The 27,001-nt window shown below is 48.2% G+C and overlaps 1 protein-coding gene across 10 annotated transcripts in view; it reads left to right on the top strand.

Annotated features, from left to right (window-relative positions):
* The window catches only part of CCDC30 (coiled-coil domain containing 30), a 114,521-nt gene extending 90,472 nt beyond the window's left edge, over positions 1 to 24,049 (top strand). For 5 of the 10 annotated variants that reach the window (XM_075906716.2, XM_075906721.2, XM_075906717.2 and 2 more), the window contains 9 exons: positions 633 to 686; positions 1,585 to 1,742; positions 4,355 to 4,520; positions 7,016 to 7,137; positions 12,269 to 12,410; positions 15,516 to 15,652; positions 16,844 to 16,958; positions 19,588 to 19,655; positions 23,594 to 24,049. In XM_075906716.2, coding sequence (XP_075762831.2) covers positions 633 to 686; positions 1,585 to 1,742; positions 4,355 to 4,520; positions 7,016 to 7,137; positions 12,269 to 12,410; positions 15,516 to 15,652; positions 16,844 to 16,958; positions 19,588 to 19,655; positions 23,594 to 23,807 — 1,176 coding nt within the window. In that variant the 3' untranslated portion in view covers positions 23,808 to 24,049. Of the gene's footprint in view, positions 1 to 632; positions 687 to 1,584; positions 1,743 to 4,354; positions 4,521 to 7,015; positions 7,138 to 7,718; positions 7,800 to 12,268; positions 12,411 to 15,515; positions 16,142 to 16,843; positions 16,959 to 19,587; positions 19,656 to 23,593 lie in introns of those variants that run through there. The other 5 variants (XM_075906718.2, XM_075906720.2, XR_016347805.1 and 2 more) reach the window with 5 other exon arrangements.
* The last annotated feature ends 2,952 nt before the right edge of the window (positions 24,050 to 27,001 follow it).

The following is a 27,001-nucleotide window of genomic DNA, read 5'->3' as shown; positions in this document are numbered from 1 at the left end:
AAGGCTGCTATCAAATCCCCCCTCACTCTTCTCTTTTGAAGACTAAATAAGCCCAAATCCCTCAGCCTCTCCTCATTGGTCATGTACTCCAGGACCCTAATCATTTTTGTTGCCCTCTGCTGGATCCTCTCCAATGTGTCCATATTCTTTCTGTAATGGGGGCCCTAGAATTGGATGCAGTACTCTAGATGTGTCCTCACCAGTGCCGAATAAAAGGGAACAATCACATCCCCAAGAGATCTGCTGGCAGTGCTCCTCCTCATGCACCCCAATATGTCATTAGCCTTCTTGGCTACAAGGGCACCCTGACTCATATCCAACTTCTCATCCATTGTAATCCCTAGGGGTACGTCTACACTATCCCGCTAGTTCGAACTAGCGGGGTAATGTAGGCATACTGCACTTGCAAATGAAGCCCGGGATTTGAATTTCCCGGACTTCATTTGCATAAACTGGGCGCCGCCATTTTTAAATCCCTGCTGGTTCGAACCCCGTGCCGCGTGGCTACACGTGGCACGAACTAGGTAGTTCGAACTAGGCTTCCTAGTTCGAACTGCCGTTACTCCTCATTCCACGACTCGCCCTTGGTGAATCCATGTTGACTATTCATGATCACTTTCCTTTCTTCCAAGTGCTTCAAAATGGATTCCTTGAGGATCCCCTCCATGATTTTTCCGGGGACTGAGGTGAGGCTGACCGGTCTGTAGTTCCCTGGCTTGTCCCTTCCCTTTTTAAAGATGGATATCATGTTTTACCTTTTTTTCTAGTCGTTCGGGACCTCCCACGATTGCCACGAATTTTCAAATCTAATGGCCACTGGCTCTGCAACCACATCAGCCAACTCCCTCAGCTGCATTAGATCCATGGACATTCTGTTTCTATTGGCTTTCTGTGAGGGGCTTAGGTGTGTGGCCCCAGCTTTTGTCCTTACCTTTGCAAGCTGTTATTTTCTCCTCTTGTAGGTGCTTTACTCTCTCTTTCTCCGTTCTTCTTTACTCCTCACTGGGATCTCTGCCTTTGTCCATGTTTTCAGTCTCGTCCCACTTTCTGTTCTGTTCTCATCTCACTCCCCAGCCTCCCAGGAGGTTGGCTTCTAGCCCTGTCACTGTCCATTTCTAATTTCTCTCTCCCCTTCTACCTCAGCTCAGCCCACCATGTACTCCCCCAATCATCCAGCCTGTGCCCACCAGTGTTCACTGCGGCCCCCTCCCTCGCTCACCATTACCCATGCACCGGGGATTAGAATGGCGTGGGGAGCAGGGGCCAGATGCCCAGGGGAGAGCAGCGTAGCTGAAGAGGAGCAGCTCTCCTGGCCAGTGTGCTAGGAAGGACGGCAACCAAGGGGAATGAGTACTCTGTGGCTGGAGAGCCAAGTCTGTGCACCCTTCCTGCACCAGTGGGCAGCCGTTCCTTCAGACAGCAGAAGTGGCACTGGGGGGCACACAGCTGGCCGGGGAGAGGCTGGCGCTGCACACTGTACCAGAGACAGGTTCAGTGCTCCAGGCAGCCTGCAGTAGTAGCCAGCAGTTATTGACGGGATGCAGCCAAAGCCTATTGTTTAACTGACAACCAATTTCCCCCAAGGTTTTGGAGCTACAGCAAAAACTGAAGGAGTCCCATCACCAGCTCCGCCTAACGGAGACCCATGTTTTCGGCAGGAAGCAAGTGGAGGAGGAGCTAAAGGAGGCCCAAGAAAGGGAAGCCCAGCTGCGGCGGCAGCTCCAGGAAGAGCAGCGGAAAAGGTGACAGGAGCTGGGAATACATCTCAGTGCAGAGGCGAAGGGGGGCTGCTCCCAGGAGGTTGGCTTCTCTGCCAGCCTGAACAGGAAACGGTGCGTGTGGGCCTGGGTCCCCTCCCCTGCAGAACTGAGGGCTTCTGCACCATGGCCAGGCTGTAGAGATGGGCCCTGTGGACACGCCTTGAGAGGTGGCAAGGGAATGCTTTAGTCACGGTACCCCCTGGAGAACTTAAAACCCCAGAAGGGAGTCCTGAGCAGTCCTAGGGGTGTGGGAATGTAGCAGGATGTATGCTGCAAGCAAACTGCACGGGGGCTGTGGATCACAAACGGCAAAACCCTCTGGATGGGGAGCAGGTCTCCAGCCTGCCGATGTTCTGCTTGGAAGGCGTTCCTGTCAAAGGCAGCCTCTGTGCAGCAGAAAGCCTCCCTGCCCAAGAATGGGGTTGTAGCAGTATTGTTGCTCTCTGGGATACGCCAGAACTGCCAGGCCCCAACCAGAGTCCCGCTGGGCTGGATGCTGTACAGATACAGAGCACAAGATGGCCGCTGCCCCACAGAACGCACAGTCTAAATAAACATGGCAGACAAAGGTTAGGAGGCAGGGCAAAGAGAAAGGGCCATGCGGCAAGGTGGTGGGACAGCTGGGCTGTATCCCAGAACCCAGAGACTAAAACCTGGCTCTCCTAACACCCAGTCGAGTGCCCTGGCCACAAAACCCCCTGCTCCTGGCGGCAGGTACGTGGCTCTGGCAGAGCGGGTTTGCCAGAGCCATAACTCAACAGAAACCTCCATTTTCTAAATTCACCCAAAGCCACCAAGAGGCTGCAGAATCCAGAGACCTCCCCACAAAAGCGAAGTCCAGCTTGCTGCAGAGTACACAGGGCCCTGGCCGTAGTGTGCCCATCGTCATGGAGTCTGGACGCCAGCTCCTAGTGGGAATGAGCATCAGGCCCTAGCGAATGATCCAACAGCCTTTAAAGATAAGTCTGTGCTGTGGGCACATTCAGAGTTCCTTCCAAGGGGGTGACTGACAAGCCCTTCCTGCACAACAAACTTGTGTCAGCCTAGCTAAGTTAGTCGGGGTGTGAAAAGACCTCCCCTCCGCCAACACAGCAATGCCAGCACATCCCCCGGTGCAAACACAGCTGATGCCATGGCGGGGGGGAGGGGGTTAGCTCTGTCAGAAAAGCTCCTCTGTTCTGTGTAAGCAGCATGCACACTGGGGGGTCTTTGCCACTAGAGTCCTACTGGCAAAGCATCTGGAGTGTGCGCAAGGCCACAGAGTTCCACCTGAACCATCCTGTGGATTTTATTTGTCCCATCCCACGTGCATGTGAATGACACATTAGCATTTTATCTGGCCTAAGCCTTAGTTTAGAAAGTGCTCCCAGCTTTGTGTAGCATTGTCTACATCAGCGGTTCCCAAACTTTTTGGCATCACGCCCCCCCTTTTTGATTTTTGAAAAACCCTCCCACCCTCCCTCCCCCCAAATAGCAGTAAAACTTGTTGAGAAAAAAAACGGAACTGAACAGGGCAGCAAAACTTGATGGAGGGGGAGGCTGGGTCGCCTCGCACCCCCCCTGGAATTTCTTCATGCCCCCCAGTTTGGGAACCCATGGTCTAGATGCATCTGACGAAGTGGGTCTTTGCCCACGAAAGCTTATGCTCCAACACTTCAGTTAGTCTCTAAGGTGCCACAGGACTCCTCGCCGCTTTTACAGATTCAGACTAACACGGCTACCCCTCGGATACTTCAAAAAAAGTGTTATTCCTTGTAAAACGAGCTTTACTGCCGTCGACAAAACTACCGCGTTCAGTCGACTTATTGTCAACAGAACGCAGCGGTAGTGTAGACACAGGTATAGTTTTGTCGACAAATCGTACCTCTTTAACTATGCAAGTATTATTTGAAGGATACAACTCCCCCAGTGTGGATAAAGTTATACCAGTATAAAGGGGCTTATGCCAGTAAAGCGTATTACAAATGGAAAGGAGAATAAACTCTGCGGCTGTGTCTAGACTGGCAAGCTTTTCAGCAAAAGCAGCTGCTTTTGCACAAAAACTTGCCAGCTGTCTACACTGGCCGCTTGATTTTGCGCCAAAGCACTGACGTTCTACTGTCCGAAATCAGTGCTTCTTGCACAAATGCTTTGACGTTCCCATTCAGGCAAAAGCCCTTTTCCAGAAATGTTTTTGCGCAAGAGGGCCAGTGTAGACAGCTAAAAACTGTTTTGAGCAAAAAAGCCCAGATGGCGATCGGGGCTTTCTTGCGCAAAACCGCATCTAGATTGTCACGGACGCTTTTCCGCAAAAAGTGCTTTTGCGGAAAAGCATCCGTGCCAACCTAGACGCTCTTTTCCGCAAATGCTTTTAACGGAAAAAGTTTTCCGTTAAAAGCATTTGCAGAAAATCATGCCAGTCTAGACGTAGCCTGCTGGTATAAGGCGTCTTTATACCAAAATCACTGGGTCCATACCAGGGACTACAGTGGTATAACTACTTACACTGGTACAAAATCTGAGTGCACCAGGCCCAGAGTAACTCGGAAACCCTGTCAACTTGACTCTTTATCAGCCACTTCCATTGTTGCCTCATTGCTGTGACCTGCTTTTAGGAAGCTCCTGGATCAGCATGCGGAGGAGCTGCAGCTGCAGCTCAGACGCTCCCATGAAACTGAGACTTCGCTGGCCAAGACTCATGCTGAGCTGCAGGTCAGGTTTCAGCAGCAGGAGGCGCAACTGCGTGTATTAGAGGATGAAAAAAAAGCATCATCAGATGAGGTACATTGTTCACTGCGGCTCTGGGCTTGGCTGGCGGGGATGGGGAGAGGTTGGGGGCATAAATGACTTTGCTGTTCCAATTACTGGCTTCAGTGCAGACCATAGCGCTCAGAGTGAGTACCTCCCTATCAGCTGATAACACAGCTGTGCAGAATGTGCAGATGTTTCACAAAAGCTATGTGTGACTCCATATCCCCCGTCACCTTGTATTGCTACCCACTGGGCAGGAAGGAGTTAATTTCTCCCCTGGCACCGGCGGGTAAGGAATGGGGATGTCGGTGTCACCTGGTCTTGCCCGGATTGGGATGAATGAATTATCTAGAACTGTCCCAAAGTGGATGAATTTACCTTGGGAATGGAGGACCCAAGACTAGACATTGGCTTTTAACAGCTGGAAGGTGCAGCAGGGTGCACAGGGAGATGATGGGCTAAGAGAGAGCAAACCTACAGGATTGCAGATGCCCAAGGGAAAGGGGAAAGAAACACAGATGAAATCCAGAAGCTTTGCACAGGAGAGGCAGGTAAATCTGATAGCTTGGGCTTTCCGGTACTTTTTCACACTAACCCAGGGCTACTCAACTTTGGAAGCCCCAGGGACCACAGTGATACTCACAGCACATGCCGAGGGCCGCAACTTAAATGTGATTGCATAGACATGCAAATATATATGTAAGTAGCTGCTTTCACACTGATGGGCATGAATACAAAGATTAAGGCAAGACCACACACAAGACTACACAACACGCAGGCCCCATTCAAGTCAGTTCTGCTGATATTAATAAAATGCAACATTTACCCAATTTCCACCCATATGACAGCACTGTTAATGAGCAATGACAGTCCAGGAATTTAACCACAGAAAACCATTATATTAACTACTTCTTTGTTTTGGCTTCCACCCGCAGGCTGTGTGTTGAGCCCCGTGTAAACCCAAACCACACTGCGGGCCGCAAACAAATGGGCTGCATGTTCAGGAGCCCTGCACTAACCTAAGGACCCTTTAGTACTGGGTTCAGGAGGTTTCTAGTTGACTCTAAATGTTGGTTTGTTCTGAATAGGTTGTCCTGCTTCACTGTAAATCCCTGACTGTTGTCTTGCTCCCCAGCTAAGTCTCTATCCAGGCTCATTGGAACCCACAGAAGAGCCACATTGAGAACAGAGGTGCTAGCGCCGAAGTGGGGGGGTTGCAGGCCTCTGCCCAGGAACTGACAGTGCAAGGTCAAATCCTAAGCTGTTCTGAACCCCTGCAACTCCCCCTGGTTTCAACAGGGGCTGTCGACAGAGAGATGTAGATTAGACACGTCGAAATTGCTAATGAAGCAGGGATTTAAATAGCCCATGCTCCATTAGCATAAACATGGCCGCTGCTTTTTTTTTTTCTAAATGGAGCTTTTTTCGGAAAAAAGGGCAGTCTAGACACAGATCTGTCGAAAAATAAACCCTTTTTCGAAAGATCCTGTAAACCTCATTTTTGAGGAATACAGGATCTTTCAAAAAAGGGTTTATTTTTCGACAGGTCCGCGTCTAGACTGCCATTTTTTGTTTTTTCGAAAAAGCTCCGTTTCGGAAAAAAGCGGCAGCCATGTTTATGCTCATGAAGCGTGGGCTATTTAAATCCCTGCTTCATTAGCAATTTCGATATGCCTAATCTGCATCTCTCTGTCAACAGAGAGGTGTAGTCTAGACACAGCCAGGGATTCGTGGTGTTCAGCACCTCTTCCGGACCTGGGTGATGTGAAAGCACAGGGAGCTCTTTGTGCTTCCTTCCATTACACCCTCCCACCTGCCTTGGTAAGCCCTGGTCTGCACTTAAAAATTAGCTGCACTTAACTACATTGCTCAGGACTATGAAAAACATCATGCCCTGAGCACTGTAGTTAGGCTGATCTCCCCACCTTCCCAACCCTCGTGTAGACATGGAATTGGAGAGTACTTCCATTAACCTAGCTACTGCCTCGTGGAGTGATTGCATCCACAGAAACCCCCCTTCTGTTGCTGTAGGAAGCATGTACGGTGCAACCCTGCAGCTGTCGCACTGTATCACACGAGGCCTAAGGTTTATTGTGCATAGTGCTCCATGGGAGGGTACGGTGAGGGCAGGATGGAGCAGGAGAAAGTAGCCCCTTTCCTTTCAGAGCATGGGGCTTTTGGTACAGTCGTCTGGACAGGACACACTACATCTGGGAGTTGTGTCCCTTCTCTCTGTGCCCTTGCCAGGAGCAAGAGGGAGAGCCACATTCTTTCAACTTCGCTATGAGGATTCAGGCTCTTCCTGTGTTCATGGTGCAGGCAGCTCCATTGGAGTGGCAAGAGCAGGATAGACTAGATGGGATTGTTCCTTTGTCCGGTTTTTGTTTGCGCCTCACTGGAGCAAAAGCGGAGCTTTGAGATAGGGAAGCTGTTGAAGCCAGAGCCTGGAGTACACGGATTGAAATGAAGTTTTCAGCCCCTGCATTTTCTAAAGCAAAATTCCAAAACATGCATCTGTTTTTCAGCATCTCCATTGTCAAAGGCACAATCAGAACCTTTCAGAGCAGCTGTCACTGTTGCAGCAGGAGAAGCAAACGCTCCATGAGGAATATGATTGTCTTCTGAAGCAGCTTGATATCTACGTCAGGTAACTACCCAAGCACCGACTAATGAGATTGCAGGGCAGCGGCTCTTTGTGTGTCTGTTGTGACAGTGGAGTAGATTATGGTGTAAACTTTGGTCTCTCATGTAAAATACAAGGAACACGGAGAGATCTACTTTCAGCTGACATCTTCAAACACAATCAGGTGAAGTAAATGTCCCGCTTCTGCAGATACTTACTTCATTCTGTGTTCTTCCCTTCAGGAGCAGGGCACAGGTGCCATATAGGCAGGAGCACTCGGCACTGATGCAACAGGAGCTGTACTGGGTGTTATGCTCTTCAGACATTTTCCAAAGGTTTTTTGATGGACAACGCCTTTATGATCAGATCTGAACCAGACTCACAACATTTTCCAATATCAAACACCTTCACAAGAGTGGAGATATTTGATTGTGGTTGGAATGATTTTGGAAAAACTGAAACAAACATTTTGAATTGTTTCAAAAATGTCTTTTTGTTTTGGGGGGAACAAACCCGCCACTCTCATGTTTTTACTCCTCCTCCTGTTTTACTAAATGGACCCACCTTTTTCTGAACAGCTGTAATTGTCTGCCTGTGGTTTCCAGGTGCAGCTGAACACCCTAGTTTTGACCTATGCAGCCTACCTGGGCCGGTGTCCAGTCTTCCTGAGATAGGGCCACGATAAGGTGGGTGCATAATTGGCTGGATAACCGTAGTCAGAGAGTTGTTGTTAACGGTGCTAAATCCTGCTGGAAAGGGATAACAAGTGGAGTTCCGCAAGGGTCTGTTTTGGGACCCGCACTGTTCAATATCTTCATCAATGATGTATATATTGGGATAGAGAGTACGCTTATTAAGTTTGCAGATGATACCAAACTGGGTGGGGTTGCAACTTCTTTGGAGGATAGGGACATAATTCAAAATGACCTTAGCAAGTTAGAGAAATGGTCAGAGGTAAACAGGATGAGGTTTAATAAAGAGAAATGCAAAGTGCTCCACTTGGGAAGGAACAATCAGTTCCATACATACAAGATGGGAAGCGACTGTCTAGGAAGGAGCATGGCGGAAAGGGATCTAGGGGTCATAGTGGACCACAAGTTGAATATGAGTCAACAGTGTGATGCTGTTGCAAAAAAAGCAAATATGATTCTAGGTTGTATCAACAGGTGTGTTGTAAGCAAAACTCGTGAAGTCATTCTGCCGCTCTACTCTGCACTAGTTAGGCCTCAGCTGGAGTACTGTGTCCAGTTCTGGGCGCCACATTTCAAGAAAGATGTGGAGAAATTGGAAAGGGTACAGAGAAAAGCAACAAGAATGATTAAAGGTTTAGAGAACATGACCTATGAAGCCAGGCTTCATGAACTGGGCTTGTTTAGTTTGGAAAAAAGAAGATTAAGGGGGGACATGACAGTGGTTTTCAAATATCTAAAAGGGTGTCACAAGGAGGAAGGAGAAAATTTGTTCCTCTTGGTTACTGAGGACAGGACAAGGAGTAATGGGCTTAAAGTGCAGCAGGGGAGGTTTAGATTGGACATTAGGGAAAAATTCCTAACTGTCAGGGTGGTCAAATATTGGAATAAATTGCCAAGGGAGGTGGTGGAATCTCCCTCTCTGGAGATATTTAAGAACAGGTTAGATAGACATCTGTCAGGGATGGTGTAGATGGAGCTTGGTCCTGCCTTGAGGGCGGGGGGCTGGACTCGATGACCTCTCGAGATCCCTTCCAGTCCTATGATTCTATGACACCTCTGTGGGCCAGCCAGCCTGCCACAGCCGTGATCAGCAGAAACACCATGGGCATTAAAGTGAAAGAGTTATCGGTCTGCCTTTCTCCATGAGTCAGTCTTTGCTTTGGACGTAGCACCCTCATTCTCTAATCTCTTGTCTTTACAGGCTTTGCAAAAGCCCATCTACTTGGCAGGACAATTGGAGAAGCGGGTGGTGTGGGATGTTCTGTGGGTTTGATTTCTTGGCTGCAAGTCTGATTTACTTTATTGTGTCATTATGTTGGGTGGTTATTTTTCAGCAGTCAGTGCCCTGCTGCAGTGTCGATGTAGCCAGTCCAAATGCTGAGTGACCATCCTAGCTTACTGGCGTGGTGGTTTCTTTGAACTAGTTCAAACTTCACCCCTTCTGGAGGTTTAAAAAAAAAAAACACCGGAATGTGTCCCAGAAGAGGTACCAGCCTCAGGGCCCAGTTCACAGCCCTGACAATCTGCATGTGGGCACGTTCAGACGTGGAGTTCAGACTGCTGCAATAAGTGAAGAAATTGATGGAGCTTTTCATCATCAAGGAAGGAGAGAGAGGCTCTGACCGATTGTCCAGGGCACAGATGGCTGAATGCAGAGCACTGGGTTCACTGTGATTTTACCCCAGTGTTCTGCAAGTGTCACCGTACGGGTACCAGGGATTACAGTGTGTCTTGGGCGCCATTTATGGGGTGCTAGGGGACATTAGCCCCCCTTGAAAGTTTGAACCCCTGGATTTCATAGTTGAGGTCTGCTTAAAGCTGCATGCCTTGGCTCCACAGGCAGCTCTTAACTGCAACAGAATTTGAGCTCCTTGTAGCTTTTCCTTTGCGGCAGGGAGTTTGTTATAAAAAGAGGGAGGCAGATGATTAAGAATAACAAAAGGCTGGGCATTCAAGTAGTTAAGGGATCATTAGATCATCATACGCTGCCTAGTACTTGAAAGGTGGGGGGGAAAGGAGTAGCAATTGGTCTAGTGCTGCTGGGATTTGCATTTGGACCAGTACTGTTAAAATTTTAAATGTTCTTGAAAAAGGGGTGAACACTGAGGTGGCAAAATTTGCAAATACTGCAAAATTACTCAAAATAGTTAAGTCCAAAGCTGACTGCAAAGAGTTACAAAGGGATCTCACAGAACTGGGTGATTGGACGACACAATGGCAAATGGAATTCAATGTTGAGAAATGGAAAAATATAATCCCCAACTATGCATACACAAATGATGGGATGTAAAATAGCTATTATCACTCAAGAAAGAGATCTTGGAATCCTTGTGGATAGTTCCGTGAAAACATCTGTTCAGTGTGCAGTGGCAGCTTAAAAAATTGACAGAATATTGGGAATCATAGAACCATAGAGCTGGAAGAGACCTCAGGAGTCATCAAGTCCAGCCCTCTGCCCAAGGCAGGACCAATCCCAACTTAATCAACCCAGCCAAGATTTTGTCAAGCCGAGACTTCAACACCTCTACGGAATCACTGGGAAAGGAATAGATAATAAGGGAAAATATCCTATTGCCTCTATATAAAGTCATGGTATGCCCACATCTTGAATGCCAAATGCAGATTTGGTCACCCCATCTAAAAAAGCTATATAGGATTTGGAAAAGGTACAGAAAAGGTAACAGAAATGATTAGGGTAAGGAACAGCTTCCATATGAGGAGAGAAGAACAAGACTGGGACTTTTCAGCTTGGAAAAGAAATGACTAAAGGATGGGAGAATGTGTTAGAGGTCTAGAAAAACATGAATGTTGTGGAAAAATAGAATAAGGAAAAGTGTTATGTTAGTGAAGGAGTAAATAACAAAAATTAAATTAAATGTATAGGCAGATGATTTAAAACAAATTATTTTTAATCTTCACAGTCAACCAGTGGAACTCTTTGCCAGAAGATGGTAGAAAGGCCCAATCTTTAACAGGGTTCTGATAAGAACAAAATAAGGTCAAGGAAGACAGATCCATCAATGTCACCTAGCCAAAATGGGCAGGGATGGTGTCCCTAGTTTCTGTTTGCCAGAAGCTATGAGTGAGTGACAGGGGATGGAGTAGTTGATGATACCTCTTCTCTTGATGCCTTCTGAAGCACCTGGCATTGGCCATTGTTGGAAGACAGAATACTGGAATAGATGGACCATTGGTCTGACCCAGTATTGCCATTCTGGTCTTGTATAGAGCCCAAATGTATCTGCCTCCTGCTGTAACCCTCTAGACCCCACTCCAGTTCCAGGACTGACGTAAAACCCAGGAATCTTGACAATCTCAATCTCTCTCTCTCTCTCTCTCTCTGCAGTTAGTAATTCTGTATCTTAGAATTTTAAGACTAACCATTGTCCCTTAAGTGATATGTTCTTATGTTAATATTAGAGCTGAGTGGGTCTCGTATTTATTTAAATTACCTTTGTTGTATATAGGAATTAGATACAGCTAATTTCTAAGTTATCTGCCAAAACAAAACAAAAGAAAAGTCTAGAGCTTCCCAGTGCCTTAATAGCCCTAGAAAGAGGTGATGTGTGTGTGGGAGGGGGAGGGGGAAAGGAATCGGTCACCCTCCCCCCCCCCACTCATACAGTTTGCTGCTTGACTTGTGCTGAGCATGCTCGGTACCGCTGCTGAAGCTGCTGTCCTCATCTGCCCCATCCATGCTCTCACTCTCTTCTTCCCTCCCCGTCAGCCCTTCCCCCCCATCACGGCATGCACCAATTGCCAGTGCTTTTTTGTTAAAAAAAAGGGGGGGCAGTACTCCAAGGGAAAAGTTGTTGAGCCAAAAAAAAAAAAAAAAAAGCTAGGTTGAGACATTTACGTGCAGAGGTGCCGGTACGCTTCGTTCTTTCCAGCTAAGCACTGACTGGAGGTGCCGGTACTGCATACCAGGCAGAACCATCACAAAAAAAGCAGTGCCAATTGCCCACCCTGCCAAAATCTGAAATGGCGGCCCTGAGTAAGACCACAGTCACGCAGGGAGCAGCTGAACCTGGCATCTTCAGAATCCGAACTAAGAAAGGGAAGACTGAAGTAGTTGAAGCCTCGTGCCAGGTTTATTCAAACTAGGCAGGGCGGGATTGCCCTTTGTCCTGGTCTCTGGGAGAAGGACCGGATGGGACCCATTGAGGAGCTGACTTGTAGAGAACTTCAGAAACAGGCTCTGATTGGCTGAAGCTGTAGCGTATTTAAATACATGTTTAAGAAAAGAAACTCTGGATGGGCAGCCTCAAATGTGAGGTGCAGAACCCAGAGCCTCGTCCTTTTGGTTCCGACTTTGGATTTGTGGCCAACAGAAAAACGGACAGTTTGTGGGCTCCTTTCTCAGGACTCATGCGCCTGCAGGTGCAGTTCTGGAAGCTGGGAGGCCTCCAGAAAAAGCAGTCACCCATTTTAATAGGCTGCTGTTTCCATAACTGTCTTCTCAGGAAACACAATGAGCGGCAGCTCCGCCACAAAGCCAAGCTTCGCAGAGCCAAGGAGACCTTTCTTCATGAAGTGAAGAGACGAGACGTGAGGATTCAACAGCTGGAAAGTGAAATTGTGCTGTCCAGGAGTCAGACGGGAAAGGTGAGGCAGCAGATGACAGAGCTTCCCACTTGGGGGAGGGGTGCCTATTGCTCCAGGTGGCTTCCGAAACAGAAGCTGCCTCAGCAGTCACTGGCATGCATGTCTTAGGAGCCCAGCTGTTCAGATGGAGTCTTAGCTCATGCCCTGTGCTTATGGGCAGTTCAGGAATCTGGGAGTCAGCATAGGGAGCTAAGAGCTTGGAAGAGTCCATACTGCAGAGACCACTGTTAATAATCAGCTTTCCTGAACTAGACAAAGGCTCCAGTTCTCACCGAGACAAACAAGTTCATACAAACGATGAGCCAAAAAAGGATAGTGTTTGGGAAGCGAAGCCACCTCGTGTTTGAACCACCCATCCCAATGCCTAATGCGTAATAAAGACATGCCAGGGCTCAAGCAGTTGTTTTACATTCATAACGGAGGTGCTGGGTGTAGTAAGTCTGTAACATGGAGTCAGCAGGCCTGAGTAAAGGCCTGTATCATAAAAACAGCAACAGGCCTGGAATCTAGTGAGCAAGGCTTTGGTTCAGTAACATGGCAGCCAAGAAATTGTATGATTGTGTAAGTTAGGTTGAGCATGGAAGAACATAGGGAGGCACCGGGAACAAAGGATCAAATACAGATTGAGAGCCAGAGGGAAGGAGCAGAAACATCTTGGTACCAACAAACACCCCAAAAAATAACGTACATACCAGCCTAGGATCAGGACCAGAAAGAAGTTGACAGCATGAAAGATAGTAAGTAGACCCCTCTTCTGCCAAGTGAGGGGTGATAACTAGGTAACAGAGGCTGGCAACCTGGTACCTAAGAAGTGATGTAGCTTGGTTGTCCATGTCTATAAAAGGGCACCGCAAAGAGTGAGCGCCCACTGACCCTGGATGGGGGTTGCCATATGCACTTTTATATGTGTGGCGTTACCAAGGCTTATAGAATGCACAGTGGCTTAGCATCGAGATGGTCTGCTAACAACTGTTAATGTAAGTCATTTGGTAACAAACCTGCTAGGGGTTGGTACATTGCCCATGCTTGCAGAATGCCCTGTGGCTTAGCGTTGAGACAGCCGGCTAGCAACTGTTAATGCCTGTCACTGGCAATAAACCTGCTCGATTGGTTTCATCTTTGCCTGATCTGTTGTTTCTGGGGGCTCTCAGAGGTCTACTGTGTTGACTCAAGTGCAGGGGTTTAATGCTTATAGAAGGCGCACACGCACACACGCACACACGCAGACGAGAGTTTATCAGCACCGACGGAGTAGAGGAACCCACCAGCACAACCCCAAAGCCCTGACTGACGACACTGGTCTCTGAACAGTCAGGCCCAGAGGTGCTGGGCTCTGAACGGCCCTGACACAATTTAAGCCCTGATCCTGCTTCCCAAGCCCATTGCTGCTGCATTTGCCTCAAACGTTCCAGAAAAGCCCGACCTGGCGATGATCCAGCGTGAAATGTCAGAGCAGCTGAGCAGGGATGAAGTTGGGGAGGTGAAATCGGGCTCACTGAGCCACGCTTGTGTAAGCCTGAACAATGGAGAGAGACGAGTGTCTCAGCACTTCGGGTGCAAGGAGGCAGAGATTTCCTGGGTACCACAGCTCATGTGGCTCCTGTTTAGGAGGAGCTCCCTGTCAGTGGATTGGCAGCTTCGCGACCCTGAGCAAGTCCTGCCATACCCTGTACTGGTGCCATGGTCTTGCTTTCAGCCGTTTCTCCATCTCCTCAGTCTCTAGTCACCCTCCATTCTTTTGGGCGCTTGAGCCCTTTCCTGTTGCCTATTTCACGAGCAGACCAAGTGCTGCGTGAGAGGGCTCAGTTGGCTAAGACTGCATGCACGCTCGCAGCTGAGCTCCGTGCCGCAAGAGCCGCACAGCAGCCAAAGCAAGCAGCCCCTCACACAGCTGAATTCATGGGGGGCTGCTGCAGGCACAGGAGCGAGTGATTTCTAAGGACCGAGCACACTGCAGTTACAGCAGCAGCGATTTTGGTCTGCCGCAGAGATGTGTTTTGGGTACAGGTTGGCCCTCTGGTCCAGCACCCTTGGCACCGGACTGGTCCCAAAGGAGGGAGCTTGCTGGACCAATTCCTGCTGGGGTCTGTCAGCAGACCTAGCAGAGCTCCTCTGCCCCCAGGCCACGGTCTTCTCACTCCACTCTGCTGCCCTGAGGCCATTGGGCTCCACTCCCCAGGGTGCCGCGGCTCCAATAACCCAGGGCCACTGGGGCTGCCATGGCTTTCAAGCACCAGGGCTACCACAGCTCTGGGATGCTGGAGCTGCTTGGGCCACCGGGGCTTCGCTCCCCAGAGCTGCGTGGCTCTGTTGCTCCAGGACCACTGGGGCTCCCTGACTCCAGGGCCACCAAGGCTCAGGGCATTGGAGCTGCCTCAACCACTCCCCAGCCATGGCTCTGCTTCCCCAAAGCTGCCAGAGCTTTGTTCCTCAGGGCCAGGGCTGCTGCAGCTCCACCACCCCAGGATGCTGGTGCTCCATTACCCCGTGGCCACCATGGCTTCACTGCCCTGAGGCCACCAGGGCTGCTGTGACTGGCTCCGCGAGCTCAAGGCTGCTGCAGCCAACCCCATGGCCACCCAGCTCTCTGGTCTGGGGGCTGTCTGGTCCAGCAACGTCCATGGTCCTGCCAGAGCATGGATTTTGCTGGACCAGAGAGTCCCAGACGAGAGAGGTTCGACCTGTATTAGAAACCCTTTATTTTAATGCAGTTCCCTATTATTAAAAAAACCTGTCCAAGTGCAAAGAACCCTTCCCTGCCCGGAGGATTTTACTGTGACAGGCGCTGCCCAGTGGCTCTCTGTTGCCTGGCCACAGTAGACGTTCCTGATGTTACTTATCGTGACTGAGGTTTTCTGAATTAATTTGTCCTTTTCTGCAAAAACACAGGTTCCCGGGGGAGAGCAGTGCCTGGGAAACAAATGGGATTGTCTCACGTCTGCTTCCAAGGGTGCCAAATGTTCTTCCCACCTACCCATCTGAAACGCCATGGGAAGGGTGTGAATGCCAGCCACATACCATTAAATACAATACTTCTTGTATGCACTCCCCACTTGGAGAGCTGTGGATGAAAAGGGCTGTATCATCCGGTTTTCTTACCCACAGGAACATGCGTTGATCAGACAGATCACCACGGAGAATGAGAATTTGCTGCAAGAGAAAAGAGAGCTCTTACAGCAGCTTAGCGACCAGGAAGAGATTGGACGGAACAACAAATGCACCATTTCCACAATCCAGAGCAGGTGATTCATTCTCTTCCAAAGAGAGCTATTGGGCCTGTCATGGTCACGAGGGATGGCCAGCAGCCTGGGGACTAAGGGGTTAACTGTACCTAGCCAGATAGCAGTCAGCCAATAGAAATGCAGATAGGGATTTCAAACTGAGACAAAGGAATTTTGGGGTTTTCCCTCCTTTGTCTCTCGAGCCAGTTGGCTCTCCAGGTACTGAGAGGGACAGAGAACATGTCTCTCTCCAAGAAAACACTCTTCACCATCTGTAAGTAGGGCAAAGCCTAGATAAATCCGTCAAGTTTTATTGTTTTCTGGTTTGGGAATTTGGATCTAAGGCCTGTGCGTTAGAAATGGTTTTTTTCTCCCTTCTGTAACTAAGTCCTGAGCCCATGGGAATCCCCCTTGAGTTTATTAATGGGTGACTCTTACCATCCAGTCACCTTAATCATGTTTGCAACTGTAATCTTGTTTTGGTAATAAAAGCTTATTTTCTTTTTCTAAGTAACCGGTATTGGTTCATTTTTGTGTCCTGGAAGGTCTGTGTATATATCTACCTGCTTGACAGAGAGGCAGCCACAACAGACGGCAATTTGTATTTTCTCTTTTGCTTTTCAAGCTCTTTGGGGAAAAGAGCGTGGGGTGCCCAGGGGTTGGTTTCAAGTGTCCACCCCTGTCTGTGGGTTCAAAAGCACTTGATGGTGGCAGCGGATTTTATCCCCAAAATCTTAAGACCACCCTGGAGAATGAGAATTTGCTGCAAGAGAAAAGAGAGCTCTTACAGCGGCTTAGCGACCAGGAAGAGGTTGGACAGAACAACAAATGCACTATTTCCACAATCCAGAGCAGGTGATTCATTCTCTTCCACAGAGGGCTACTGGGCCAGAGCTCGCATTAGCCCCCAGTGTCATTCCGAAAAGCACAGAGTGAGCCTAGGGTAGTGCAGGGGTGAGTCAGGCTGCTGCTCCTCATCCCTGAAGGAAGTACTCTGGCCACTCCACTGCTTGGTAGTGGCCCTGGCCAGGGTGCTGCATGGAAGGTGGCGCGTTTTGGAACTGCGGCGGCAGGATGTCTGAAGGATTTAAAGGCTTGTCTGAGTTCCCCAGCAGAGCAGCGGAGAGGAAAGGCCTTTGGAAGCAGGAAATGAGGAAGGTGCAGATTCATGTGCAGAAAACAAACCATTCCCTTTCTGTGTCACCCTCTCAGAGTGCAGTTCTTGGATGAAGAAAACAAGCGACTCCAGGAAAGCACCCTGCAGCTTTCCAATCAGGTTGGTGTTCTGGAGCGTACTCTGAGGAACATCCAGACCCACAGCGTAGAGGTGAGATGTGCGGCCTTCCTCCGTAAAACGGGCCCGCCTGAGGAATTTCTCCCTACAATCCCTGCCAATGGACCTCTGTTTTAACCTCCTCTAAAGTCCATGGGGATTTTTAGTATACCTGTCCAGACAGCCCAGGGTAGGTGTATTATAGTGCCCCAGCCTCCTAAACACTGGCCTGCGTCCCACCAACTCATTTCACAAAGGACGCCCACCAGAGGTTGGCTGACAATGTCCCTCTGGATTAATTGAATTTGAGCCAGTGGCCGAGAGGTACAAGGCTTTATAGCACGTTCACGGTCTGCTGAGCCAGGCAGTGCCCTCCTCTCTTGTGTTATTAGGCCTGTTGTCAGTATGACAGAGGCATCGTTTGTTCTTACCTTTGTTCTTTTTCCAGTCATAACGAATATCCCGGTGACTGGTAACGTCAGGAACCAGGAAAAGGTTTTTTTTTTTAAGGCAGTAATTTTAGATATTTTACACGAATGAGCCCAAAATGTCAAACGGGTGCCTAAACCCCTACGTCAGCACCTGAGGAGGTAGTCTGATCTGAGTGCTCCCATTTCCCACTGCGTGGACTCAGGACCTCTGAGAATCAAGCCATTTCTTTGATGAGGATGTTCAACGTTTAAATAAATAGGAATTGAGTTCCTAACTCCCTGAGAGATCTTTGAAAATCACTGAAGGAGCTAAGCCTCTTTGATGCCATACGTACAGTACAGAGCCCGTACCAGCATGGCATCCCAGGGGAGATGCAGCGTAGGCTGGCAAAGGAGCTGTCATTTAGCTTCTCCACCTCCCCAAATGGTCAGCCAGGCCAACAGAAGCCCTCTGCCTACACTGTGGGGTTGCCAGCAGAGCTACATCAGGGACGGGTGAGATGGTTTTTCACGCGCCTAGGCAGAGGGAAAGTAATTGTCAGGACTTACCAGTATGTCGGGCGTCCCTGGCAAAGTGGGAGAGGTGACTCTGGGCTCCTGGAAGGGTTGAGGCCTCCGGTGGGCAGGGCTGTGGACAGACTCCCCTAGCCAGCCCTTCGTGGCCGCTGCTGCCGGGGTGGCCAGGATCTCCAGGTCTGTGGTGGTGGTGGGGAGACTTGGGGCGATTTGAAGGGCTCAGGGCTCCCCGTTGCTGCCGTGACAATGGTGGTAGCTGCTACCAGGAGCCTCCAGTCTGCCTCTCTTCTTCCCTTCCACCAGTCAGTAGCCCTACCAGACCTTGCCGGCAGAGCCCCCAGGGGGAAGCAAAAGAGGCAGTGACATAGAGCACTGCTGTCAGCCATGCATAGGCCAGTACTCGTGGGCAGTTCTTACTGGTACGATGTGCTGGCTCATTTTCATCTCTGCTCCTCACAAACATAGCTATGCTCCCTAACTTGGAAGTGTAGAACATGCCTAATTCTAGGCAACCACGTTTGAAAATGTTGGCCCTAGTGTGTAGTGCCTGGTAGCTAAAGGGAGAATAACAGCTGTATTTATATTAGTAAGTCTTCTCCCCAGACCCTACAGTGCTTATGGAAGATTAATCTATGATATAATTTGTTAGGATTGTCAACTACAGATGGCTACCTTGACTGGAGCAAGTCCACGCCATGGAAATAACATTTCCTGAATCACTTGCACATACATTGTATCTTACTCTTTTGGGAGTTATGTTCACATTGTTGCATTGAACTGTTGTTTTTAGGTAAAAACCCATCGAATAAATTACACCCCCCCCCCCATGCCACCGACACACACACAACATGTGCTCCCTTGGGGTGTTTTATCTCTTTGGAATGCTCCCCTTGGCGCCTGGGATCCTTTCTCTATAAATACTTCTCTCTAGTTCGTGAATGACACACTTGCAAGCATTGCTTCCCTACAGCGGTGATATTAGCACCTCAGAAGTTCAGGAGCCAAATTAGTAATCAGCATTACCCAAAAGAGCCACAGCAGTATGAATTGTTTCATTCCAAGTATTCTACCTTTGATTAATAACATAGCAACATCCCCCTAATTGGTTAATAGCTTAGACTGGTTAATAATTAAATCACACAGGCTTTGTCAACACTGCAGGGTTTTTGCACAAGAAGCTTTTTGCGGAAGAGATCTTCCACAAAAACTTCTTGTGCAAAAGCGTGTGCAAACCTCAAAAGCACATCACACAAGCAACGTGCTTTTGTACAAGAAAGTGTCCTCACTTCATGGACACTCTTGCACAAGAAAGCTCTGATCGCCATTAACAGAATGGCCATCAGAGCACCTGTGCTTTTTCTGATAGGCTCTTTTTGCGCAAGAAACCCCTGCGGAGCATCCACATGCCTTTTTGCACAAGAGCTGTAGTGCAAAAAAGAGTTATTCCTCGTGGGGAGAGGAATAACTCTACTGGCAAAAGCCCTCTGTCCTGTCGATTTCGTGTTTTTTTTTTTGTGTGCAAAAACGTGCTTGAGGTGTGGACGCTCTGCCGGTTTTTGCGCATAAACTTTGTAGTGTAGACATAGCCACAGTGTTTTAATATCCTGTGCTGCAAAGAGCCACAGGAGACACGCCGAAGAGCCATTTTCAACTTCTGAGCCTTGTTCTAAGTATCACTGGCCTAGAGCATCCTTCCTATCCTGTTCTGTTGTTTATTTTTCTGGTTCTCTTTCTAGGACTTCAGGAGCATTGGCTTCTCTGAATGCCAGCTACTAAGTAAGATGTTGCCACGTCCAAACACAAGGTATTATCAGTAAAAACGTACAGGCAGGGTGTCTACTTACTAAGGGTGAGACCTTTCAGTGTCTGGGGAAGAGGGAAGCGGTAAATTCTTGTTTTCCAAACAAATACTCCAACTTTTTTTTTTTTTAATTGCAGATGTGTTTAGTCATGCTGTGGGGGAGGGGGGAAAGTAATAAAATGATTCTAAAAAAGCGTATGGCATGGAGAAGTAAAATTCCACAAATCATTTTCCAGCTCCACGTGATATACGGGTGGTAGTTTAAGTAATAATTGGGGAAGGCTAAAGGTGCAGCGTCAGCAATGTCTGCAGTGGAGTTTCAAAATGTTTATCCTGTGGCCCATGCTTGCACTAGTCTTCTTCAGAGATACTGTCAGAAATCAAAATAATTTGAATGAAACCAGAAGACAGCTGGACTGCTGCACCTCCATTCAAATCACTAACTTTAATTCTGATGGATAACATTCCTCAATAGTTACAGTTTTCTTCACCAAGTTCAGCAGTACATGGTGCAAATTTATGTCACAGGTTTCTGTGGTGTCCCCGGGGCAGTGCTAAAATGTAGAAGTTTTTTTTTCACCATCTCAGGCTTCATTTCTCCATAACCAAACTTGGGAGTAAACCTCCTCCTGAAACGCTAAGCATCATTTCCTAAACCGTCCGAAAGACAGCCACAAAAAGGAAGTTTTCAGAACAGATTTCAGCAAAATCCCGGCATGCTTGGGTTCTTTTTCATTAGAAGGTTTTAGGCCTTCTCCCACAATTCCATAAGTTTCTCTGTCCTGTCACTAGATCAGAACTATTAGCCCTAGTCTCACATCTCTTCTCCAAGGGATTTGTTAATTTGCTAAACTGTTTTCAATAAAATGTCACAAAAAGCCCTATGTGTCCTAAGAGACGGCGGGGGGAGGGAGGGGGGCAAAAAAAACCCCAGCAGCCTGCTCTTTAGTATTTGCCTTATGGTCTCTGGGTCTGAGGTAGGGTAGCTGCAAATAGCGTCTAGTCTTTGGACACCCCTCTTACAATGTGCAGGGTTTCTTCCATGCTAAGGAGAAGCCCCACATCCCCTAGTTGGCGGGGCTCCTCCTACACCTGCCCATTGGAGGATGCCCCAGCCCTTATTATAAAAGGTGGGGCCAGCTCAGTTTGCAGAGCTGGTGGTGTGGGAAAGACAGTGACCACCTCCTCCTGAAGATCTTGGTGCCTCACCTGGAGGATTGTGAGCCATTGGCCTCCCAAAGATTTGAAATTGGCTTCTGGCTACAGCCCTCTCGCTCCCAGGGCTAAGGGAGAGAAGGGGTCAGCTGGCAAAGGGGTATTTAGGAAGGAATTGAGTTTTACAGGCTAAGAAGCATGTGGGGAGACTAAACTGTCCTCTGCTAGCTGCTGCCTCCTTTGCTTTGCAAGCGTGATGCCAATAGACCATGGCCATGTGTGGACAGAATTGAACCAGGGACCGCTGTAGTTTAGTGCGTAAGCCGCTACAGCCTGAGCTAAGCCCAACTAAGGCTGTAGACCAGATTTATTATTCTCTCTGTAAGTGGTCTCAGTGCCACTAGATGGGACAGTACAGCCCACACAGAAGGTGTACGCGTTACATAAGCCCTTTGGGGTGTTTCCATTGTGTGTGTACAGCACTGATCACAGTGGGCCTTGATCCCGGATAGGGGCTGAAGATGCTGCTAAAATACACGTCGTTAATAATATTAAAGAGCTGTACTGAGGAAGGGGCGCAGAGTGCTAGCGAGCCAGAGGGCAGGCAGTTTTTGCACTGGAGTCTGGAGGCTCCTCAGAGGAAACTGAGGAGTCATTAAGGTTTAGGTGGGAGCCGCTGGATCACAGGAGCTTGTGGGGGTATGATTATGAGGGGCGCCTTGCAGGCACTGTGGGAACCATTCAGAGTTATGGGGGGGCAGCCATCTAGAGAACTGGGTGGCTTGAGGCCTGCCTCAAGTTCAGTTCGGGGACACTGGGTTATGGGGGGAACTGAGGTGATTTGGGGCAGGCCTGAGAATTGAGTGAGATGTGGCAGACCCCAGGACTTTGTTCCCCGCTCATCTTCGTCAAGGGTTAATGGGACTGAGTGAGAAGAGGAACTTTGCTCGTGCTGTTTAGCAGGGGTGGAGCTGCATGTCACTTTCACAATGACTTTGGTTACAAGGGGTTTTGCAAAACATGTTGCCTGTGTCTAGACTGGCCAGTTTTTCCGGAAAATCAGCTGCTTTTCCGGAAAACCTTGCCAGCTGTCTACACTGGCCGCTTGAATTTCCGCAAAAGCACTGACTTCCTACTGTAAGAAATCAGTGCTTTTTGCGGAAATACTATGCTGCTCCCGTTCGGGCAAAAGTCCCTTTTGCGCAAAACTTTTGCGCAAAAGGGCCAGTGTAGACAGCTCAGATTTGTTTTCCGCAAAAAAGCCCCGATCGCGAAAATGGCAATCGTGGCATTTTTGTGGAAAAGCGCGTCTAGATTGGCACGGACGCTTTTCTGCAAAAAGTGCATTTGCGGAAAAGCATCCCTGCCAATCTAGACGCTCTTTTCCGAAAATGCTTTTAACGGAAAACTTTTATGTTAAAAGCATTTCCAGAAAATCATGCCAGTCTAGACGTAGCCATTCTGCACAAGACAGTGTAAGAAAAAAGCAATGTGACAAATATTATCAGCACTGCACTGTAAATTGGCAATAGCAATGGACATTTCTGAACACCAGTTTAACCAGGTGACTGTCGTAGGCAGATGCCTACAAAGTGAGTTAGGCTGTGTCTAGACTGCAGAGCTTTTCCAGGATACCAGAGGTAAAGCTATGCCGCGTCCAAGGAACGTGTCCGCTTTTTCAGAACAGAAGTTCGACACCGTATAGATCCGAGCACAAGGGTTTATTATGCACAGCGCTAGCAGAGCGTCACTTCACTTGTTAGGCTCAGGGAGACTGCCAAACAATGGATTACTATAGATTATATAGGGTGCCAGTGGGCGGAGAGAAGCGACAGGGTGGGAGTTCCCGAGCCCCTGGATAAGTTTTAGCAGCAAGACATAATGAGCGCAATAAGCCAATAGTCGAAAAGATTACATAATTGCTCAGGTTTATGTAATTGCTAAAAAACAGGTGTTATGACTCAAGTGTCATTTTGCAGTAAATAGATTAAATCCTGATTTCAGGTCCATAGAAATGATGGGTGGCATCTCCCAGACAGGTTTGCTCACAGGTACATTCCTCTATGGTCTTAAAACAAAGAGAACAGTAAACAGTACGCAGCATTGACAATTGTAAATATTTATCAATGCGCCCCTTTGGACTGGATTGGCATCTGTGAGGGATGGATATCATCACTCATGCTGGCCGTCTCCCCTCCCCGAACGCTGGCTGGTACGGAGGGAGGATACACTGCTATCTCCTGAATTTGGGAGGCAGACATTCGAGACCACTCTCAAAGAGTTATGTGTCTATAATTCATGATAAGGCCCCAACTACTGCTCTGCACCTGGGGTTCTGCTGTCTCAACTTGTTTCATGTCTAGTTGTACAAACAAGGCTTGACTTCTGCTTCTCTCTGTTCCCTTTCAGCCATGTACTGTCCGTTGTTAGCTAGGCCTCAGGCCAGGCCCCTCCAGTCTGGGCACTTGTGAAAGATTCGTAACAGAAACTGTGGTCAAGATCCTACATACATATTATTGGGTTTTTGGCCCTTCAGAACAATTTCTGAAAAAGCGGACGTGTTCTTCACCGTCCCTGTAATCCTCGTTGTATGAGGAAGAAGGGATGTGTTGGAAGAGGAGGTTTTTCCGAAATTTGGCCCCACGTAGACGGGTCAAATTTTGGAAAATCCTGTTTCGAAAGAAAAGCGGAAAAAGGTATGCAAATTGCAGTTCGCAATTGCATAGCTTTTTCCGGCTTTTCTTTGTCGTGTAGACTTAGCCTTAGTGATGGAAATTCTTTTTCAGCTTCTCAGCAACAGGGCTGTCAAACTCCCTCGGCATCCTGAGAGCCATTCGAGATGTCAAGCCAGAAGAAGGAACCGAGAGCCCAAAGTCCCTGTTTTCCTTATCACCGTCTCAGCCTTCTGAGATTGGTTACTTAAATGTGGCTTCACCTGGAGACACCACAGTCTTCCCAACACAGCCCCAGAGCCCAACTTTCGGCTGCGATAGTGTCTAAGAGGGACTCCAAGGAGCTGCTCTCTGCTTGGACTATGGCTGCTGGCTTCCTGCTGCAGTGGGCCGTGTGTCCAGCCTGATCAGTATTTAGTCAATAACTCATTCCGTGAATTTAGTCATTTTTCCCAGCTGGCATTTGACAGTTTTTGTGTCGGTCACTTGCCCAGTTCTCGTGTCTCATCCCAAATCTCCCTGGAATTTGTACAGTCACAGATTTAATTCATTAAAAGGTTGTTTTTTTAATGGGTGTTTTGTCATTTGCTCTCAACTCCTTATATGATCCAGACATATTCACTGGCCAGGGCCCCGATCCTGCCTCCGCACAGGCCCCCCCCCCCGCCAGGGCCAGATTAACCTTTTGTGAGCCTGATGCCAAACATACGTGTGAGCTTTCATGTGGCCCTTATGGAACCCTCCGAGTGTGACAACACCATTGTGAACCTAGTACTACTCAGATAAACATTTGTTCCGAAAATAAGAAATTGAAGCCACACTTGAGATCAAATTGGGCTGCATAATTGTGCCGGGTTTGGTCACAGAGACCCCTTTGGGACTGTCACCTGATGTGCTGAACTACCACTGAGCCGCTCTTCCAACCCTCCCAGGCACCCCTCAACTCTGTCCTGCTGAGCCAGGCCCTCTGGCCTCCTCCAGCACTGAGACAGAGCTAGGATCATACCCCTTTGCAGTAGACTGCCCCTATGCTCAGCTCTGGGAAGGTTCACATTAAGGGGACATGAAGAGAGGCTAAAGTGACTAGGACTTTTTAGTTTAGAAAAGAGGAGACTGAGGGGGGATAGGATAGAGGTCTATAAAATCATGAGTGGTGTGGAGAGGGTGGATAAAGAAGTTGTTCATTAGTTCACATAATAGAAGAACTAGAGGACACCAAATGAAATTAATGGGTAGCAGGTTTAAAACGAATAAAAGAAAGTTCTTCACACAGCGTGTAGTCAACCTGTGGAACTCCTTGCCAGAGGAGGCTGTGAAGGCTAGGACTATAATAGAGTTTAAAGAGAAGCTAGATAATTTCATGGAGCTAGATAATTTCATGGTCCATAAAAGGCTATTAGCCAGGGGATAGAAATGGTGTCCCTGGCCTCTGTCAGAGGCTGGAGATGAATGGTACGAGACAAATCACTTGATCATTGTCTTCGGTCCATCCCCTCTGGGGCACCTGGTGCTGGCCACTGTCAGCAGACAGGCTACTGGGCTAGATGGACCTTTGGTCTGACCCAGTATGGCCGTTCTTATGTTATGACATGTCTCAGCACCCATATGCACAGCCTCAATAGGACGGAACCCCAGATAAATCTGCCTTTCTCTGCCGATAGTTTTATGCAGTGTAAGCACATGCTCATCCTCTTTCTCAGGGTAAAGAGAGAGATGCACAACTGCTCCCCCTCCCCACCGGTAACCATTACACTGGCTTTATTAATAAATGTGATTTCATTAAGTGTACAAGGTAGGATTTAAGTGATCATAAGAGGTGGCAGACACAGCAATGTAGGTTACTAAACAAAATAAACCACACAAGGTAAGCGTATGTCTCTAAGTAGCTGGTTAGATGGACGCTCTCACGTGCAGTTAATCTAATAAACTCCTTTCACAAATTGAAAAGCCTCCCAATCTAGGCACAATTCTTCCCCCATTCAGTCGTAGCTGTTTTCAGCAGTCATCTTGGAAGGTAAGCTGGGGTGTCCTGACCTGTGGCAGACATCCTCCATCTGGTTTGGCTTCCCACCTTTATGTAGATTTTGCCGAGGGTGGGAATCCTTCATGTTTAAAGTTTTTCTTACTTTCTTTAGAAAAGTACAGCATCCAATGGGTCCCAGCATCAATTGTCATGGACGTGTGTCTTGATAGAGTCCATTGGATGGTTCGGGGCAACCGCCCCAGGCTCTGATTGATTAATTTAGGATTGAATTAGGATCTTAACTTGTTTACACACTACAAAGGCAATTTCCCCTCTCTTAATATCCACTCTTCCACATCTGCTGCTGTGAGTGAGTCACTTCCACCCTGACTTGAATAGCCTCCTTTACACAAGTACCCTCTTCATTTTGTTGTCCCTATTTATACCCCTGCTTCTGTAAGCTCTACTCCGATGCATCTGATGAAGGGGGTTTTACCCACAAAAGTGTATGCCCTTGCCATGAACAGGGGGGCTGCATCTAAACTGGCATGATTTTCCGCAAATGCATTTAACAGAAAAGTTTTCTGTTAAAAGCATTTGCGGAGAAGAGCATCTAAATTGGCACAGACGCTTTTCTGCAAAAAGCATGCCAATCTAGACGCGCTTTTGCACAAAAAAGCCCCGATCGCCATTTTCGCCATCGGGGCTTTTTTGCGCAAAACAAATCGGAGCTGTCTACACTGGCCCTTTTGCGCAAAAGGACTTTTGCCCAAACGGGAGCAGCATAGTATTTCCGCAAGAAGCACTGATTTCTTACATGAGATCGTCAGTGTTCTTGCAGAAATTCAAGCGGCCAGTGTAGACAGCTGGCAAGTTTTTCCACAAAAGCAGCTGCTTTTGCGGAAAAACTTGCCAGTCTAGACACAGCCAGGGAGTGCTGACCAGCACACAGTGACTAAGGGGTTAACTCAGATACCTAGCAAAGGTGTCGACCAGGGGGCTGAGAGAACCATGGAGATAGAGGGTTGAAATTTGAGCTGGATAGAGATCCCCTGCCTCTTTCTTTGTGTGGGAGAGTTAAACTAGGAGTTGAGAGGCACAGAATGATTTTAAACCCAGGCAGGACTGCCAGCCCCCCACCCCCACAGAATTCAGGGCATGAGCGGACTGAACAAAGAGAAAATGAGAAGTGAGGACCAGGGAAACGTGAGTCCAGTCACACTGAGGGTAATTTTTCTTTATTTTGTGGTTTGGTTTGAACTGCTCTGTGTGAATCTCTGCCGCCCTCCCCATTTACTACCAGCTAAGCATTGTGGCAGAGGGTTTTTTCTGTTTTTCATTTGTTTTCCTCAGTTGCTCTGTAACATCTAACAACCAAGTACCCTTCTCAAGTGTGTCTTTTGTTTTGTAATACAAAGCACTTCTTTTAAGGTGATGATTTGATTCTTATATCCTGGAGGGTCTGTCTGTGGGTATCTGCAGGCCTCTGACTGAAGGGTAGGGTTGCCAGGTATCCGGTATTCAACCGGACAGTCTGGTTTCTGGGCCCTTTGTCCAGT

Source organism: Pelodiscus sinensis, chromosome 24 (genome assembly GCF_052426305.1).
Source record: "Pelodiscus sinensis isolate ZL-2025 chromosome 24, ASM5242630v1, whole genome shotgun sequence".
Classification (NCBI taxonomy): Eukaryota; Metazoa; Chordata; order Testudines; family Trionychidae; genus Pelodiscus; species Pelodiscus sinensis.
This window is presented reverse-complemented; position numbering and strand designations above follow the sequence as displayed.